Source organism: Glandiceps talaboti, chromosome 18 (assembly GCF_964340395.1).
Source record: "Glandiceps talaboti chromosome 18, keGlaTala1.1, whole genome shotgun sequence".
Lineage (NCBI taxonomy): Eukaryota > Metazoa > Hemichordata > Enteropneusta > Spengelidae > Glandiceps > Glandiceps talaboti.
Genome location: NC_135566.1, coordinates 9871926 through 9892935, shown reverse-complemented (window position 1 = coordinate 9892935; position 21010 = coordinate 9871926). Strand labels below are relative to the sequence as shown.

At 33.9% G+C, this 21010-nt stretch overlaps 2 protein-coding genes across 2 annotated transcripts; one reads left to right on the top strand and one right to left on the bottom strand.

Annotated features, from left to right (window-relative positions):
- Positions 1-151: 151 nt before the first annotated feature.
- LOC144448832 (ribosome maturation protein SBDS-like) lies at positions 152-5658 on the bottom strand. Its single transcript, XM_078139140.1, has 5 exons — positions 5337-5658; positions 4402-4531; positions 4105-4305; positions 3316-3486; positions 152-2687 (listed from the first exon to the last, which is right to left on the bottom strand). Exons 1-5 carry the CDS (start codon positions 5462-5464, stop codon positions 2559-2561), a joined length of 759 nt encoding a protein of 252 aa, XP_077995266.1. The 5' UTR covers positions 5465-5658; the 3' UTR covers positions 152-2558.
- Positions 5659-6003: 345 nt separating this feature from the next.
- Positions 6004-20581, top strand: LOC144449485 (clathrin heavy chain 2-like). Its single transcript, XM_078140025.1, has 8 exons — positions 6004-6116; positions 10647-10869; positions 11888-12037; positions 12587-12705; positions 13373-13540; positions 17461-17580; positions 18765-18938; positions 19342-20581. Exons 1-8 carry the CDS (start codon positions 6057-6059, stop codon positions 19492-19494), a joined length of 1167 nt encoding a protein of 388 aa, XP_077996151.1. The 5' UTR covers positions 6004-6056; the 3' UTR covers positions 19495-20581.
- The last annotated feature ends 429 nt before the right edge of the window (positions 20582-21010 follow it).

Below are 21010 nucleotides of genomic sequence, written 5' to 3'. Positions count from 1 at the left end.
TGGACACATACATTAACATATAACACACACCCATATATGCATGCATAGACATGTCACATCCTGATCTACATATTACATGTAAACATATCACACACGCATTATGAAAGATCACCATATGTTATTGTTCAAACAAAGTTTATTTTTATCCACCTACAATGTATGTACCAAAACCATGACTTGAAATTCTGAATGTTAAGGAAACTAATGATTATTTTTGTCTTCTCTCTGCACCTTCACATATGTTGAGTGCATTTTTATGTAGCGCCTTCCAAAATGGTCCTCAAAGCATTGTATACAATTACATGTATTGCCCCCTAACTCAGACCTATGGTATAGCTCAGCCTCTACCCCCCAGGGAGCATACAATACATGCCATCAATAAATACACAGGGTTGAATCAGTTACATAACAATCTCTCCTACCAGGTCCTTCTTACCTTCTGTAAAGGATGGTTATAATATATTTTAGGGATGGTCTGTCTGTGTCATCATTGGTTAACATGTTGATGATCGCAAACTGCATGTGTCCCATAAGCTAGATTATTCATTTTTACTGATTTTCGGTAATTAGGCAATATCATAAGTATACAAACTTCAGATTTCTTTGTTTGGCAAAAACCAACATGTAACTGGTATATCATATGTGATAGCTATAGCTAAGAATTTTGCATTCGAACTATTATGTGTAGCACTGAAAATGTATAAGACTGTCAATACGGAAGGGTGGTTTATACTGCCTCACTACTGGGTTGATTCACAGACTTGTCTGTGGTTGGCTAAATTGTTTAAATAGTACAGATAATAGCATGTCAAATGGAGAATGATACAGAAACAACCAGTGAAAACAACCGATGCATTTGCTTGAGTGAAGTGAACTAAGAGAAGAACTCACGCAAAGACAAATTACATACAGACAACAAGATAACTGACACAAAATCAACAGCCAGTGCCTCTGATGTAGGTTGGTGCAATACTTTGTTTATATTTGTGGAAGTTAGCCATGTTGTAAAATAAACATTCAGTTAACGTCACAGTCACACTCGAATGTTAGAACATGTAGCATTCTAATCAGAAAACAGGGGATTCCATGGTGTTTAATATACTTTGACAAGTTACCAACACTAATTACATTGTATGTCTTTGCGTGAAACCTTGTCTCATATCTGATTGCCACAAGCAAGCAAACGCATCGGTGTTATTTTGTGAGTTGTATATCAGTCTGTGTGAACAAGATTCTTCAACCGAGTTGATGAGATAATGCATTTTAATATTTTATATGGGTTACATCATAGACAATAGACCAATTTATGATGGGAACTTCCTGGCCTTGGGCAAGCAGATGACAGAGATTTTTAAATCGAACTAATAGGTTCCATCATGTCGACAGGCATCTCTCTATTCTACCTAATTCTAACCAATTACTTGCAGTTATTATCAAACTTAGTAACAATATATAATCGCTACATCATAGGAAAAGTTATTTACAAAATTGTTAATATCAATTTCTCAATTCAACTGTTTTCACAATGTTATTGAACTCCAAAGTGGTGCCACGAACACTACTATGTTGTGTATTACTTCACTGCTTATCAGTTGTTTTAATATCACCAATACACAGGTATATAAGGGTCCCAAAGTTGACAAAGTGAAGTTTGGGACTCTTACATACCTCCAATACATCTATACATGTATGTTAATATTCACACTGTACATTGGTGGGTTTCTGTTTGGCATGTGGTACACATGAAATGACCTTTTACACAAAGTGTAGGTACCTGTCTTCCCCTATACCACTAACTATTATCACAATAAGTATGTGATGATTTCCAAATAACAAAACCGAAATTCAATGTATATTTCATTGTTATGGCTGTATGTATAGGTAAGTAATTAGAGGGAAAATAACACCTGCTGTATGAAATAGTTCATGGCAACCTCCATGTGGTTACCATGGTTACCACATCTTTGAATTTATACTTCATCTTAGATTTGTAAAGTGACTCAAACATCCACCATACATCAAAGATAATGTGGCAATAGACATGCATATGAAATTAATCCAGAGACAACCCTATCAATGTAACCATTTTAATGGTTCAAATAATAGGATGATTGTTTTTAGATTTATGCAAAGACTGCTGTCCGAAACAAATGGTCTTGCTCATCACTGTCCATAAACAAAAAGTTTTATCAATTGTATCCAAAATACAAAAAAAAAGTATTATTATTTAATTTCAGGAAATGAATTTTGCTGGGTTCTTTGAAACATTGTTAATAAGCGTTGGGTTAATTCATCCATATACATACGCAATGTCAGTTCATTCCTATGTCTACTAAGCAGGCCATCATAATAGTATTGCTCTTAATTAATACACCAAACATGCGCACACTGTCATTGCTATAAAAACCAAGAAAATTTTCTCTCCTAGCAAACAGATCATCAGTTGCACAGTGGGACACTGCTGACGAGCCCAATCTCCTGCAAAGGCTTATTGGAGGCAGTAACCAAGGAAACTTCTTAAAAGTTGTCTGCTCTCTATGAAATCTTCATCATCTGGTTTACTCCAGCCTCTCATCACCTTCCTCTACATCTTTGAGACTAAGCACTTCAATCGTTCCTCGTCCACGTGTGCCTGATTTCACCACATCGTCCAGTTCTCTATACACACCTGGGTCAATTAATATCACCTATGATATGACATTGATACAGAAAAATACCATGAATACAGCATAGAATGTACAGCCAGTTGCTAACAATTTTATATAGTAGTCCTGATAGAAGACAATGAACTATCACACTGTGTACAGACCAAAGCAAACCCTGTACTTGATAGTCTCGCTGAAACAAACTTGATCTTCTAGGAGAATTTTATCATAGTATTAAAATTAGTTCAAAGACGGAACTTTATCTCATACTCCATTTACATAATGTTTATATACGCTTCATCCAGGTTGAAAGGTGATTTTTCATGCATTGATGATTGATGATTGATGATTGATGCAAGCTCACCTAGATGTAGGTTACTGTATCAATATAGAACTTAAACGTTTGAAACACTATACACATTTGATAATTAGTGAAAGTAAAACTGATGCTTTTATTCACAACTGAGGGCTTGTTCACCAGTCTGAAGTTCTAGTCTGATGATGTTTCGTTACAAAAGACTTTCATTTCAGCACAGCAAACACCATTAACAGTGCAGTTACTCAGCCTGTACTATCTAGCATAGCCACTGAGCAACGGCATTGATTTTTACACAATAAGCCTTAAAAATAAAGGTGATATAAAAACTAGCAAAGCCAGCTAGCTACATACTAGTTCTAGATCTCCATCCCAGGCTTCATTTTCCACTGTCTTGGCTAGCTGTGTCACTTTGTCCTTCACTTTCCTGGCTTCTTTGCTGGGTAATGTAATCTTAATCCTCATCATAGCCTTCTCGATGTTCATAATGTCTTTCTCTTTCAGTTGCCTGATCACCTCCAATGCCTGCAAATATCAAATGCATCTCTCAAATAACTGCTAACTGGTAAACACAAAATGCAGTCAATAGCAGTGCTGTATGACTGGTGAAAACTAAACAAGGTGCATTTATATATTGACTGTTGGTGAGCAAGTATTGAAATGATGACAGATGTGTACCCAGTGCTTGCAAAAACTATATAATACAACATAAATCTTTTTAACTTTCCATCTTTTATTTTAAAAACCCAATATATTCACTATTTCATGGCAATAGCCTAGTACACCCCTGACATTGCTGATAAGACATTGGTGAAAATTTGGTATTCACTTCCAAGGAACTTCTCATTAGTAATAGTTTCACTATTTTCTTCTTTTTTTTCCCTAAGGCACTCAGAACACTCAGGCTGTTCAATAGATTCATCATTATATCACAACCACCAGTGGGCACTATTTATTGTAAAGGTCTGTTCAAATACATCACTGCAAGATCATTGTTTAGTGTGAAGGTCCCATTCATCATACACTTATCAACGATATTGCACTACGAACACCAGGTTGTTTGTATTATAAATACACCTTACTATATTGTTACACCACTAGAGGGTGCTGTTTCTTTGAAAGGTGTCCCTATCTGATCCCTACCTGCTGCTTAGTACTCCTGTTTGGTTTGACCGAAAAGTGAAGATCTTTCATTCCTCTTTCTATCAGACCCACAGTGTATGGTCTCTTTGTCTCTGGGTTGACACATTTCTCAGCAACAATGGTGGCAATATCTCTGAACATTGATTCTAATTGTTGATGTCTCTCTTTCTCTGAAACTTGAAGTTCTCCTTTGGCTAAAATCTGAAATTGAAATATTGACAGCAATCAGTTAAAGCCATATCAATATCAAAATTGATATTATTATTATAAACACACATTTAGAAAAGAGATTTTTACCTGTATACATATTTCTGTTTGATTCTCAGTACCAAATGCTCTGACTAGATCTTCTTTCTTGGCCACTTGACCTTTAGACACATTGGTGAAGACTGAGTGTGTTTGTAACACTTCATCTATGTCTTTTTCTCTGTTTAAAGGAAATAACATAATAATCACTTTATGGCTGTAACTTTCACTTTTTAGCATTAAAGTTGCACAGTTCTATGAGAAAGTTCTATTATACAGGATCAGATGTGGAAAGAAGGCGATCTCTCCCAGAACAACAAAATTGAAAACAAACAAATGAAAAAGGTAAATAAAGAAATGGCACATTTCATGATATATGTACCAGTATATATATATATGAAACATTATAATTATTAACATCCTAAACATTACATGAACACTACTTTCAAAGTAATCTTGAAAATCATAATTGATACGCAATGACATTAATTATTCTCATACTATAATTCATAGGTTGTTTTTTTTAATTTTAAACATCTTAAATTTTAAATAGTTATTTTATAAAATTGTAAAGTCTTTACAGTTCAAACGTTTTATTACGTCAATCACTTTAACTTCACAACTATATGTGATATATCAGTGTTGCGCAATCCTGCACTGTGATAATCTGACGATTACAAATGTCAAAACTGTCACTGTCAATGTTACTGAAGTCATACAGGAAAGATGAAATATATTCATTGTTAATTTAACCAAATGGTTATTTGCTAAAACGAACACATATACATATATTTGGGTAAAGAAAAAGTTAAACAATTCTCATATTGTGTATAACTATTGTACCATGGAGGTAGAATCACAGTCATTCCTACCTCCTTGATTGTTGTACACAGTACACAGTACAGACTAACTTGTAACTCATGCAATGTTTTGAACGGTCTGCTGCACATTCCTATACAATGTGTCTACATTCTATTTATACTTACACTTTATCCCGCCATGACACAACTTTATTCTTATAGCAGGCGATTTCAAACCTCTTGCCGGCTCTCTTCATTCGCACGATTGCAACATTTGTGAGTCGAATTTGATTTGTAGGTGTAAATATTGACATCTTGGCAGGCAGTGTTGTGGTATTCAAATAAATATGAACAATATCAAATCAGCAAACGAGTCTTGTTATGTACTTTCAAATAACTACGACTTTCTCTTTCTGAAATCACGTCATCAAAAATAATCGTCTCCAAAATTTTCCTGTATGAAATAATTTCACGACCAACATCGCCTCTTGCGAAATTCTGGATGGCGACCTCACTGAAATGAAGTTATGAACTACTTCCGGGTCAAAGATCTTTGAGGTTGTTCTTTAAAAATTCAAACACAGAGAAGACATAATATATTCATGTAGTTAATGTGATATGATGTAGTTTATGATAATTGTCTTAGAATGTATCAAATTTTGACAGTTGGGTAAATAAATACATAAAATATGAAAAGTTGAAAAAAAAGAAACCCCATATGATGACCTTTGACCTAATTTCATCTGTCAACAAGCCACACGCACGGATACTAGACCCGACCTTGTAGTGTTTGCTTTGTTATACACCTTCCTGTCAGCGTAATTTCAAGTTTCCGGCGCGCAAGCTTATTCACTAAACTTCAAAGAACATGATAACATAATGTAAGTTGGGAAAAAGAGGGAAATAATGGCATCAGATGGAAGCGGAGACAAGTTGTCGGTTGTTCAGGTACAGAATGTGGTACAGGTACGTACGTGCTTTATATTAAATTTTCAACTGTTCGTTCCTCAAACGTGAAAAGTTTTCCGATTAGCGAAGCGTGTAATCTGTGTTACAAGGCGTGATTTTTATCGCACTGTGGTGCTAACGTATATTTTATCGTCTGAAAATAACATGTCACAACTTTTCTTGCAATGTGAAATTAGCAATGATTACAATGTACTTTGATCCTGGCTGTTGTATTGTACCCAAAAATGATTTAGCGTGTATTATAATTTTTATTGATATAGTGTGTAAAAAAAAAGAACGAAACGAAGTCCACCCCCTGTGAACTTATACAATGGGTAGGCTAGCGATATGTAAGTGTTATTGTTGTGTTTGTTTTAGTTCTCAGACAGACAGCTGACAGACAGCTGAGAACTATCATAAGTTTACATCAGTAAACTTAGACAAACAACTAAATGGCAAAATAATTTAGTGACCACATGTGGAATTGCAAAGTTCAAGTGGAGGGTCTATAGTTAAATACATATATATTTTAAACTGGTTTTTTTTCCAATATATATTTTACAAATTTGAATTATGCATGCACATGCCCTGACATAATTTTTATCCCAACATTTGCATACTATATTGTTCACACAGTAACTTGTAACCTTGAAATTAACATGAATATTTCAAAAATAAATTTCTCTCTAAAAAAACGTGGCAATGTTTGATACATATAATTATGTGTTTTGTAAGGATGGCAGTAGGATATCATTGTAACATTGTCATACTTGTGTGTTCTTTTAACTTATTTTCATTTAGCTGAAGGTTTTCATAATTTTATTTGTTATCTAAAAATAGTAATAATTCCTTCAGGAGAAAAAGAAAGACAACTTTTGAAAGTCAAGGGTCTGAAATTAACAATGACCTTGGTTGAATAACCACTGATTGTTATACTGGACAACTACATTCAATACCAAGTGTAGCAGTTTGCATTGACCTGTACTAGCATATTTTAACAACATTGAAGTATGAGTTGTTGCTTCGAGCAGGAACTGTTAAAAATATCTTTCCCACTATGCCTAGATCAAATATGTTGATATCAAATTACATTTGAAGCCTTCATAGCCCTTGTTTTACTGGTAGAACCATAGAAATAAACAAAAAAATGGAAGGAGAGAAATAAGAGTTAGTGTTCCAGATAATTAAATATGACTTTATTAGGAGAGGAGCTCTTGTAGAATTTAGAGCACCTTGGGAACAAGTGCGGATTTTTAACTCATATTTCCAATGCTCAACAAATACATGTAACACTAGCCCAAGCAATCCATGGTTCCTTGTTTCTATGGTATAGAAAATGAAATATGTACTTGAGGTATACACTGTAAAGAATATCATCTCCATGCACATGATGCAGTCAATCCAAAGATATTAGTATTGAATATAATAATTATCGTGAGAATTGGGGCAAATATGTGTGTTCATTCATCAGAGGTCTGAATCTAATATAATTTAGGGGTTCTAACTATATACCTACCCATGATCTCAACTTCCTAGGTTTATTAAAAATATGTTTCATTGCACAGACAGTCCACTGTTCTTTATTTTCTACTGAGATTTATGGCAGCATTCCAAGCCCAACCCTAGAATTTAAACTGATTTATGTGTGCTGAAAGTAGTAAAACTGTAGGGTGATTGTGAATTGTCAGCTCTCATGAACTCAATTTATAGTGTAGAATCCCGTGGCAGGTAAGAACTCGCATATATATGACAGCTGTAAATATAAAACCCTTCTGAAAACATAAATCAGTTGTGATGCTTGTAATTTAATAATGCCTTACTGATAGATGAAATTTCATTTTTTTTAAAAAGGTATTTTCGTAGGTATTCTATCTGATATGAGATGGGTGATGAATATAACACACATTCCTCCAGTAATTGCCGAGTGATAGACATGTTGATAAACATGTTTCAAGACCAATGTGTAAATTGTATTCCATTTGGTTTATATATTAACAAATGAAGGTGATATTATGGTCAAGGTCAAAGTCAAGTGTAGTAGACTTGTGATTTATGGCTGTGCCATCAATGATGAAGTGTCTCCTATATTTTATTACTATAGTATATTATTAGAGTAATTTAAGAATATCAACCTATATTATTTGAAATATTCTGGTATAGTGTGTTGAGCACAAAAGTTGAAAGTATTTGTATCTGAAATAATATTATAATTATTAAATGACTTTCATCTCAGTATTGAGTATTACTTTTTCAATATCAATAAATATGAAAAAAAAGGAACTGCAGACGCCTTTCACAACATTTGTTGTACGCTAAGTTGAGCTATATTTAGATTTTAACACTCAAGATGTAAATAAGAAATAAGTTTCCAGGTAAAAAACAGTTGTCTTGTGATTTATTTATTTAGTACATGTAATATATCCCTGGGATTATTACATGTAAAGGTTCAGTAAGATGAAACAATGAATATAATTATATAGACAGAATTAGATTAAACTACAAAAATCTAGTCTCCAAAATATGGGGAGAGAGAAGAAAAGGGTGATATTGGGTGAAATACATCATACAAGGATTGTATGATTTATAGTATATGTTGCCTTGAATGTTGTTAATATTTGTACAAACACTTGATGAAACCTGACATTGAGATCATTTGTATTTACCTTTGTTCTCAATTGTGGTCATTCATTCATTCGTTCGTTCGTTTGTTTGTTTGTTTGTTTGTTCGTTCGTTCGTTCGTTCGTTCGTTCGTTCGTTCGTTCGTTCATTTGTTCATTTGTTTGTTCGTTCATTCATTCATTCATTCAGTCAGTCAGTCAGTCAGTCAGTCAGTCATTTATTCAGTCAGTCATTCAGTCATTCATGAACTGCATGTGATGGTTTAATCAAGCCTACAGTCACTACATTTGCTTGAGCCACTTCTAAGAAATGCCTGACATCCTAGTTATTTTATCTCCATAAGAATTATTAGCATACCGTTGTTAGAGCTACAACAACCAGAAACACCTGTTAAATGAAAACACACAAAAAAATGATGAAAGTGTGATGTGGTCAAATATAATGACTCCGTATTCACTATATCATGACTCCCTATTTGCTTAATCAATGAAAATGTACAATAGTGTAGCTAGTCTTACCTTTTAACACTAAGATTAATAAGAATGGTGAATTAGGGGTGACTTGGAACAATGTAGTTTATGTGGATTTTTTTTTTATAGAAGACAGAATTCAGATGTGTTAAGATTAGTAGCATAGCAAATTAGGGGTGTCTTGGAGAATTCAAATGCTTCATTTTGATAGCCTAGAATCAAGGTGATTGGTGATTTTGGGAAATAACAAATTAAAACCCCATCCACATGGATTCCTGTCTATATCATTTTCAAGGCATTGAATTTTGTTATTGAAGTCACCAGACTGAATTCAAATGTGTTGATGACATTTAGTTTTCACTAAATGAGATTCACATTATATTACTGAATTATTCAGTTTCATAAAAATACAAATACCCAAACCAATCATTGAATGTGTATATTCATGTATTAGTCCTCAGTTACTGTAACTAGTCTTTTTTTCAAAATCAACTTCAGCATTTTGATGATGCTTGTGATATGACCATTCTTGCAAACCAGTTACTTGCATTTTTTCTTCCAAGACGTCAAAAATCTTGACAATGTGTTGTGCATGATGTCATAAAAGAGGTTGTGGTTTATGACGATAATGCATGACATGATCTCTGTATTTCTATGAAACGTGACACCACAGGATATTGATGTCAGTTCTGATTTCCTGGCTGACTGGTCCTGATAATATTCAGGAAGTGTAACCTTTTAGCTCTTTTACAAAACTTATAGTTTCAATTTTCACCTCATTAAACATTTACTACATAAGGCAAAAAAAAAATAATTATATGTTTCCGATAACTTGGCCTCAGAAAATAGGGTAGGTAGGTCAGGATTTAATTTATTAATTTTTTTTTTATCATTTTAATACCTTTTCAATTTTTTTTATTTTTTTTTAAATATTGCTTCGACCCAAAAAACAATTGAAATGTCAATCAGAATACCCCCTCTGTTATAGTTTGATGATATATGTGCAGACATCACTGAGGAAAGAAAATATACATACACGAAGGTCAAGAAGACATAGTTTCTTAACATTTTGTTTTAAATGTTTAAAAAAAAATGTTTAGGGTCAGCAGCTTAAAATAGGGTTGTTCAGGTTATTGGAAACACATATTTTTTTTTATTTTGCCTAGTTATGGTTTTTGTAATATTTTCATAATGGAGTCCCAGAAAGAATATATTATAAATTTGTGGTTAATATTTTAAGCAGTATGAATAAAATGTTATGATTTTTGTCCTCTATCATTTCTAAATGTACACTTTTTATTTTTGGTATAAAAAAATCAAACGGTAAAAAACAGCAGTATGACTTTTTTTTTCTACACTGTACATCCTGTCATATAAAACTAGAATATTTAATATATCAGATTTTTTTATCAATACAAGTATTAAAAGTAATATACTTCATAATTTTTCATGCTACAGCTCCGGGATTATGAAATCAAGCAGGAGCAGATCAATGTACAGAAGGTGACAATGACATCACACAAATGGATATGTTGCTGTCACGAATTCAGGAGAAAACGACACAATAGAAAGAGGGTGACAATTGTTAACATTTACAGTAAAACACCACACCCGCGTAGCTGGCCAAGTATCGCCGAATCAGCTGCTATGAATCCAACCACTCCATGGCTTGCACTGAAAGGTAAGAAAAGGTCATAGGTCAAGGGTCATTGAGCTTTACTCAGACCCGTTGATAAACAATAAACATATGGGTTACAAGTACCTCTGATGAGACAGATGTGTTTGGCAATATTTACCCAACGTGTTAGTCATAGTGTAACTTGTTTAAACTTGTTACACAATTTGAGTTACAGTTTGCAATACTATAATCATCTCAAAAACATATACCACTGCCAGGTTATTTACATGTACTACCATTGAATTTATGAAAATTACCAAAAATCAACTTTTTTGCAGAAATTTCAGTTATGTTTTCCTCATGATGTGGTGTAGGAGCATCACAGCAAATGATAATTTTGTACATCAAACAAATGACTAATGTCTATTGACAATTTAAGCAAACATAGTAGAAATATAGAAGAGAGCAAGATTTTTCAGACAATGTACATGGGTTGGTGGCATAAACTATTCATTTTTTGGAAAGAATAATTTGAAAATTTTGTCATCCTTCAACTCTTGATTTTCTCACTTAAAGACACAAAATAATTGTCTGATGATGAATTTATAGACAGGATCACTTCATGTACCTTTAGGCCGTGATAAAACTGATTTAAAAAAATTTAAAATAAAATATTTTTAATCGATCAATCGTTATTGTATAACAACATGCCATAGCAAACATGGTAAAGCATACAAAAATAACATACAGAGTAAACTGAATATTGTTTATAATTGTGTTTATGTACGAAGATTTCTGATAAAATGTTTTGAAGTTTCAGTTCTGATTATGTGGTGATATGTTGCTAGGTCACCCATGCAGGCGTTTGAGGAGTGTACATACAAAATATATCTGCAACATTTTTGTAACAATAAAGTAGTATACCCCTGACAATGCTCACAAGATTTTAGCAAAAATTTTGGATTCTAGTTCCAAAATTTTTCAAACTCTGTGAGTAGAAATTCATATTCATGTTTAGAATTGCATAGACCTGGTGATTAGCCCCCACCATGTCACATGTCTACCTTTTGCTATTAATTAGGTGGAAGAAGTATAGAAATATTTGACTTAGAACAAAGGAAAAGAAGACACATGTGTACCATGGAGAACCAAATAGTATATTGGACTTGGATCAATTCCGAGGTCATTGCCATAGTAACCAACCGACAAGTATACCACTGGAATATAACAGGTAACATTTCTACACTATTGTATTATATATGCTGGGTGATAAATAAAAGAAATAGACAGTGATTTTGGTTTCAAAATAATACTGGTTAATATTAAGCGTCAATTATTTATGAATATTTGTTGTAGTTATGCAACTATTTTTGTCAAATTTTCTTCCAATTTTTCAAATGCAATAACTGCAGATATCAAATGACCAAAAATCGATAATAAGTTGGATTATTGAATGGTATTGGCATACAGATGTCTTGGTCACCTCAGAATGCCACCTGTTGTTTTTTATGTAACATACTCTTGTTGTTCTGTCATAGATACGAGGGAAATATCTGTGTATAGTCAGAAAATAGGTCATTTCTAAAAAAAATATTTTCATGTGTGTATGGGATACAAAATAAACTAACAAGCATAATATGTTTTAAAGTGTTACTATAATATCTCCTTTTGGGTAATTTTGGTTTCTAAGTTACAAGTTAAACAATTCACCGCTGTTTGGTCAAATTCGTGCAAGCCATATTTTAGAATACTGGACTTCTATGTATGCTGTACTTTGCAGGTGAAAGGGAGCCCTCTAGAGTTTTTCAGAGGCATAATCGACTGAAGAAGTGTCAGTTAGTGAGCTACAAGACAGACAAGACAATGAGATGGATGGCCTTGACTGGTTTGTATAAAGAGGTACAGATATTATTCATAGACAGTAAGATACGTTGAATCGTTCTGCCCTCACTGGCCTCCTGGATGTGTGAGGGCGCCCTGTCACGGTGGTGTATCTTACAGACTGATTATTACGTTGCTTGGATCTATGTATTTTAGCATACAGCAATTTTAGTAGAAAGACTTGATTTATTTTTTGCAGATAGAAAATGAGACAATTTTTTGACTTAATTTTGTGAGCTAATGTGTTGATTCCCAACTGATTCAGTTAATTTGTCTTTTAAATAGTAAAATTGACAAAGAATAAACCAATAACAAACATATCAGAGTCAATTTTATCAATTTCATAATGCTGTGAGGAACCAAGGAGGCTTAAGAGAATATCTCCCCTTATACCTTCATGGACTAACCATACCAAGCCAAACTTTTTTATACATACTTTTTTATTTTCTGTGAAGTTTCCATTTCATTTTGACCCACTTCAAATTAGGATGTGAAAAACGTTTGTCAGAGCTATAGAAAAAGTTGGACAGAACAAAAGAATGATCCCATGTAATCGTTATTAGGATAACACTAATGTGATGAACTGGGATTGAAACATAGCCATGTGGATTTTTCTTTTAAAGTTTAATTTTACGTGCGATTATATGGTTGTATTTAAATCAATGCAATATTTTTTTATACACAGGACACTGGGTTTATATATGGAGTAACTCAGCTCTTCTCAAAGGACTACCAACTCAGTCAATGTATTGAGGCCTATAGTGTTGCTTTCTGTGAATACAGGTTTAATAGTAACCCCAATCTGTCTACAGTGGTTTGCATAGCTCAAAGAACACCAGGGAAACAAGGCAAGGTAAGTACAGCTTGAACACAGCACAGACAAGTAACAAACACACAGGTTTTGATGAAGAGCATGCTCAGAAATTGTAAGAAAAGCAGCTGGGTAGATATAGCGCCCTCTAGAGGTATACTTATGAAGTAATTGGTAATTCTACAGTAAAGTCAAACTATAAATGGAATATCAACGATTATGGACTTTTATACAACCATACTCATAAACATTAATATCATGAAGGAAATATTTGTCCAATGTCTTTCTACACCACAAATCTTATCAAATCTACCACGCACAATTTAGAAAGGCATATTTATTTCTATTTTGCCCTCACAACTGTTTAAGGAAGGTGGAGTTTACATCTTTTTGAGTGGAAATTTGTATGACATATTAAAATTTTATGTACTTATTTTCACTCATGTGAAAAAAAAATTGACATGTTATAAAGCTCGGCTAGTGACACATTAAACTGAACATTTTTTGAAGACAAAACAGAAAATGCTGACTTGTTTTTAGAGAAAACCGAATCCATTCAAATAGATTTCAAAGTTAGTGATATGTTGTCAACGAGGTTATTACCAGTCTGCAGTCAAAAATAAATTAATTTGTATTGTGAAGTGTTAGCATGCATGGGAAGTGTAGGGAGAGATGGCAGTATGGTGCTGGATTACCAGGGTCTCTGCACATCATGACATTTTCCTCTGAAAACACAAGTGATAGACAGGAAACATAAACGAGGTCGTAAATATTTGAAGTCAATAATTTTTATTTCCCAGGTGGTAGGATAGAGGTTGTTATGTTAGATGCACTCACAGAGTGATATATTTAATTACCTGAGCCAAATGACACTTCAGTAAAGTCACATGAACCAAGTTTAGTTCCTATACAACGCATTACGATCACTACGATCCTCTCCATTCACATATAGGGAAAGTCCTTATTCTAGCACAGAAATCTGTGCTACCCCCACTGGTCAAAGGGTGAATGATGCATGTCAGTAGTAATCCATCACAAATTGACAGGCAGTTGTAATTAGTTAGTTCCTTTAGACAGTTACTCTTTATAAACTGATCTCCACCTCTCCAACCTGAAACAAAAAATCATGATATGAATGCAGTTGAGGGTTGCACAGATTTCTGTGCTAGAATAACGACTTTCCCTATATCATGTAAGTGGAGATGATCGTATTAATCGTAACACATCGTATAGGAACTAGACTAACATGAACCATACCATTCAATAGAAGAGCAATATATTGATCATTGAAACTGAAACAAAAAATCTTGCATATAAATAACGAAAAAATACCAAAGAATATCGGATCATGATGATGAGGTATACAACTTATGATAAGTGTACACTACTACATAAAGACTCCGACCAGAATGTTTGTACATTTGTAGTATCAAATGAAAATTTCTACTCACAGAGTCAAAACTGTCTTGAAAGCAAATCCCAAGTAGTATACCCTTGATGAAGTTAGCGAAAATTTAGGATTAACTTTTAAGAAATTTGTGGACTCTTTTAGTAGTACTTTTCATTTGGTACATAGACTCAAAGTATCAGTTTCCCATCTATTTACTTCATACAGCTAAAAAGTTACCCCCTGCCTGGTAGTGATATTCCATTTATACTCAAAATGTGTGATATCCTTTATACCCACATAGTACAAACATTCTGACAATTTCCTGTGCTCCCCTTAGTATACACATGTAATCTGGTGATGACGTACATCCTCTGATATTTCCTGTGAGCATATTTGAACACTGGTTTGTGAACTAGATGCCAGGAGAAATGGAATGTTCAGGCTTATGAAAATATTCTGTATAAACTAAAATTAAATAAATTTTTAATTGTCACACACACAAAGGTGTAACAGCTAACTTATGGTTGTAGTACAAGGAGCAAGCTTTCTGTTCATTCCTTCGCATTCAACATATTGCCTGCATACATATGTGTATTTTGAAATGCACAACCTTGTCTGTGTTTAACATTTGTATATAAATCTAACAAAATAAACTCAACACAAATTTTTGCTAACTTCACTAGATCGTTTTTATTTGCCAACGTTACAAAATCAACCCACTTTTTGTTGTTGCTAATTTGCACGTGATTGACTTATATGTAATGTGTTTACTTCATGTAATTTTGTAACCGTGTTTGTGAACTAGATAACAAGATGATATTATCTAGATAAAGAGAGAAGTCAGTAATTGCAGCTCCTGTTAAATTCTCACGAGTGCGATGTGTGTGTATTTTCAGTCAATCACCCACCCACACACCACAATTTGTTTTTGCTCACTTGTCTTTGACTATGGTAATCTGTTGTTTGAATTTTGCACAAAAGTGAAAAGAAAAATGTTCCAATGTTATGTACGTCTTGAAAAATCCAGCTGAAGTGTGATTCAAATCATTTTTAGTCATGTTTACTGCTAATACTGCAAAAGATGTCGTATTTGCCCTTGCTTTTTTCACAAAATAAGTAATTATTTATTCCCAGGTGACTTTTCTAATCATCACCATGTTCTCAGTACAGCTGATGTTCTGATACTGTTCAATCCTATTGATAATTACTATAATATCAAGTCCCACAGAGCATAATTTTGTTTACTATGTTTTGTGTTAAAACTCACAGTTTCTGTTTTTTCAATACCAATGTTGATCTTAATTAACACTCTAAGCAGTGGTGGCTTGACTTGTTTTTCATGTTTGGAAATACATCAAAACAAAGACAGGACAGCTGAGACTATGTGTTATGCCCAACAGTTTATTTTGTTAAAGAGATGTGTGTGTGTGTGTGTCTGTGTGTGTGTACGTGCGTGCGTGCATGCACGTGCGTGTGTGTGTGTCTATGTGTGGGTACTACCTAATAAACAACTTGAAAATTAGACACTACATGCTATAAATTTTGATATCACACACTGACAGTTATCTGGATGATTACACTGTTTAACTTAGTATGCACCTTACAAAAATAAATGCTCTAAACTTATTGCTGTTATTTTTTGCAAGAAAATTGTAACTTATTCTCAATTAAAATCAATTTAAAAAATCTTGGGTCACCATTCCAATTTTTTGAAAAAGAAGTCAAAATGATATCAAAATGTAGTCATTTTAGAATCCAATATGGCCACCTGAATCCAATATGGCCGCGGAATACTCTTTTAACTAACAGTAGCATTGGCATGGCCATGGCATCCTGAACTCTTATACAAAACGTTAGGCCTGAAAAAAATAATTGTTTGGTTCCAGTTACCTAACCCCACCTAGTTTTTCACTGTCGACCCAAAACTTTTTTTAATGCACTCGAGAAAAAAATATTAAAATTGCAAAAATTATGAAGTCTCACGAGAAATAGTGGATACAGAAACTGACATCAACTTAAAAAGACAATATAAGACTGTTCTTCCAATCTGTAATGGCTGTACATGTGATTGGAAGAAATAAACAACACAGCGACCATTTGGAAAACAATGGAAAACCTGAACTAGACACTCACACATGAAAAAAAATATATGATAAAATAAAATAAAAAATCTACCTACCCCACCTATTCTAAAATTGAGTGTAATCGGAACCACACAATTTTTTTTATTAGGCCTAATTAGCAGACACACGAGTACACAAGTACAACAACAGCATATAGAGTTATAACAATTTTTGCAGTTTACTGATGCTTTCAAAAACAGCTGAAAGATTTCGAAATTACACAAATTTAACTTCCTCATGAACTACATAATTCCAGGGATGCACTGACTATCAAAATAAAATGTGCCATTCCACCAAATATTTGATGTGTCAAAACAAATGCATTGATTCACAATATGGGGTACCATAGACCCTCCACCCTCTTCATTGTTGGTGGAGGATCTAGGATCTATGGATGTTCACTACAAAATGTCACTTTTTATAACACAGTGATTGTTTTCTCTCACCAGCTTCACATCCTTGAGTTAGGCCCACATATTGCTGGAAATTCTGCACTTAGTAACCACACAGATGATCTCAACTTTTCCCAAGCTGATGAATTCAAACATGACTTTCCGGTTTCGTTGCAGGTGGGTTATCACTTTTGTTCACTCTCTCCCTGTCAATTCATTGAAACTGCCTCATTTTCTACCAGACAACAAGGTGTTATATATATACGTCACCTTTTGTTACTTAACATAGAATGCATCATTCCAGAGGATAATCTCTTTAAACCTTTGCTGTTCAAGAAAACCCCAATCTAATCTCAGTTAAAATTTATATAAAAATATCTCTCATTATAGAAATTTTTTAAGTCAAGATGAGATCTATATTTAGTCATTTTAGAATCCAATATGGCCACCAAAAAACAGTACTACCTAACTCTCTGGGAAATAAAAGATTGATTTCCTTTTTAGCACAACAAGACTGAGGTAATTCAGTAGGGCTGTAGCTGTCACAAAATGTGTGTGTGTGTGTGTGTGTGTGTAAATGACTTACAGTTAGAAAACACCTGACCAATTGCCTTGGTATTTGACTGAGACATTACTTTGGTTGTGTAGATGAAACAATGTTCAAATGAAAGCAATTCAAATTCCAATCAGTGGTTTTCAAGTTACATCCAAAAGAGTGACTTTCTATCCAATCTTTCAGTGGTAAAATGGAAATTCAGACATTCAAGTATATGGCAGAGGCACATTCTTCCTAAAAGTAAAAGTCTAGTCAGAATTATTTCTGCCTTTAGTAAACTTGTATTGATTACTGCTATCAACTTCAAGGAAAAGTCCCGTCAGACTCATATAGCTTACTACACTTGTTACTACTAGTATCATCTTAAAGTAAAAATCCAGCCTTTGAAATATGACCTCTGTACAAACTACATCCTGCAAACGTTTTGTCCCCTGGTACTTGTTTCTTTTCAAACAGCTAGCTGCTGTAACCTCACGTGTAGTAGAATTAAATGACAAACACTGTTAGTGTGAAGATGAGGTCACTTATGACGTTATGTATCACCTCAGATGGTGCTGGACTCACAATAATTCTGTCATCTACTTCAGGTGATGAACCATGACAAAATCAAAGACAGAGATCCATTATGTTCCACTGTTCATCTGTGCCCTTCACCTTCGAAAGGCCATACTGAAAGCCCACAGTGCTGCAATTATTTGTTAATTTACAGCATCCACTATCAGACTTTTGCAGTCACATGTTTATTTTCAAACTGTTGCAAAAAATTGAAATATTTTGTGATATTGAAATTCTGTTTTGCTTACAGATAAGTGAACTGTATGGCTTGGTCTTCATATTAACAAAATATGGCTGGCTTCTATTGTGTGACTTAGAAACAGGGTTCCATATCAGTTCTGTGCGTGTTTCACCTCACACAATATTTACCACATCCCTTAAAGCTGATAGCAAAGGCATTCTGGGAATTAGCAGAAGTGGTAAGGTAAGAGGTAGACATTTATATTTTTTCATGAATATTTCTTGATGAAAACAAAAATGGCTAAGTGTGTATCTAAGGATGGCATACATATCTGATACAAAAGAAACATGCTGTCTAGATGAGAATTCAAATGTGGTCAGGCATTTTACACAACTCTTGAAGAAATGGACTTGTTTAATGCAGATGTGTACAAAACAAAATGTCCACAAAACCCATATCAGGACCATAAAGGTTTTAACATGTAACCGTTTCAATATTTATAACTGCATACACTTCAATTCAGTAGCTGTCACAAAATGTGTGTGTGAGTGTGTGTGTGTGTGCGTGCGTGCGTGCGTGCGTGTGTGTGTGTGTGTGTGTGTGTGAATACTGAAACACTGACTATCTGTTACCTTCTTGCTCACAGGTACTTTCTATTACTATCAAAGAAGGAATCATTCTTCAACACTTGCATCGGACATGTAAGAAGATAAACATTTTTCAAAGACTTGCCAATAAGTTTGCCAGCGTTGACAGTACAGCACTTCATCCATTTACCAGATTTGACACGACGGTATGAAAGTAATACATGTCTAACAATTGGTCAGGGAATATCAACAATATTTACAATATAATGCTGTCCTTTACACGGCATACATAACATAACAAAATAGACTTAATACTCGGCTACATCAGTAGAAGATGGTTTCTCAAGACGGTTTTGTTTAAAGTTTCTACCATGTGCAAGAAATTTCATCTGTCCACATATTTCAGACGTTAGTATAAGAAATCATGAAATTGCCAATAAACTAGACAAGAAGGTGTTCCACACAGTTGTATAGGAAAACATTTACGCAAGGTACTTCAAGGTAACTGGATAATAAATAAGCATTTTCTACAATTTAGTGTGCTACTTTAAATATAAATATCAGTCCCTTTTGAAATGTTCGATACTTTCAAAAAAAATTTCCACCCTCATTGATTGCCTCATCAAAGACTCAGTTTAGCCTGTCCATCACACAATTTCCAACCACACATACCCACTCTATCTAACGATACCACAATACCGAGTCAAACTGTGGTTTCAAAATTGCTATTTAAACACATGATTGCAACTTGCAGTTTCATAAATTCAGTTCTAGCTATGTTGAGTGCAAACATAGATTTGAAAAAACAGATGATTAGATGATGTATTCATATACTTGATCATGTGTCATTTGATATTCTATGTTTCACTTGCTGTTGATAGGCTGAAATTATCACTTGACTTCTCTAAACCAATGAGTGACTTAGATATTGTAGGATGATGAATTTTATAATCCTGTCTAAGTTTCCAAACAGATTACACGTAGAATGAATGGTTTACATTTCCTTTGTGGACTTAAAAACCAAACTCGCAAACTTTTCCATTTGAAATCTTCTTGAAAGCATTTTAAGTAATCAGAAATACAAAGACTGCACCGACAGAATCTTGAACTACTACGTAATTGATGCACTTGCTGGAAACTATTTAGTTCCAAAGAACTAGCAGTGGTTGTCTGCAGCAAGTGTGACTTCAGTTCTTGGTGAGCTCTGTATATGCCCTTATGGACAGGACTTATCAAAGACCATATGGAGGGTGATAGTTCATTGTACCGATATCTACTGCATACTTTTAATATCCTTGTACTGTGCGGCTCATTGACTACATGGGACTAGCCATTCAGTGATGTGTTATTGCAACTCACTGTATTGTTGTGATATATGAAAATGTTGCAATAAAACGATGGGTTGCAATATTATGTCACCAAACGGTTACTCATAAAGTCGATGATAGCGCACAGTACAAAGATATTAGAGACAAGTACAATGCGATAGATATCGGTACATACAAAACAGCCGCTTTTTGCTTGCAACATTTTCGAGGCTGTGAAAGACTCTAATGAAAAATATGAGAGATGCTTGTCTGGTTAATTTTCCAGTAATGTTTCATCACGCAACATGTGTAACATGAAAAAATTTCTGGAATGCGCCACTTTTTCCTCTCCATAAAACAGTTCAACGTATATTAAACTGATGATCAGTGAAAATAATAGGATTTTATACATTACATTTTT

Excerpts from the sequence above, each read along its gene's own strand:
- LOC144449485 (XM_078140025.1), top strand. The coding sequence starts at position 6,057 with ATGGCATCAGATGGAAGCGGAGACAAGTTGTCGGTTGTTCAGGTACAG. Across the intron at positions 6,117-10,646 it reads AGGTACAGAATGTGGTACAG|CTCCGGGATTATGAAATCAA; the intron begins GTACGTACGTGC and ends TTCATGCTACAG. Across the intron at positions 13,541-17,460 it reads CACCAGGGAAACAAGGCAAG|CTTCACATCCTTGAGTTAGG; the intron begins GTAAGTACAGCT and ends TTCTCTCACCAG.
- LOC144448832 (XM_078139140.1), bottom strand. The coding sequence starts at position 5,464 with ATGTCAATATTTACACCTACAAATCAAATTCGACTCACAAATGTTGCA. Across the intron at positions 3,487-4,104 it reads ACAGGAGTACTAAGCAGCAG|GCATTGGAGGTGATCAGGCA; the intron begins GTAGGGATCAGA and ends TGATATTTGCAG. Across the intron at positions 2,688-3,315 it reads GGGATGGAGATCTAGAACTA|GTGATATTAATTGACCCAGG; the intron begins GTATGTAGCTAG and ends GTCATATCATAG.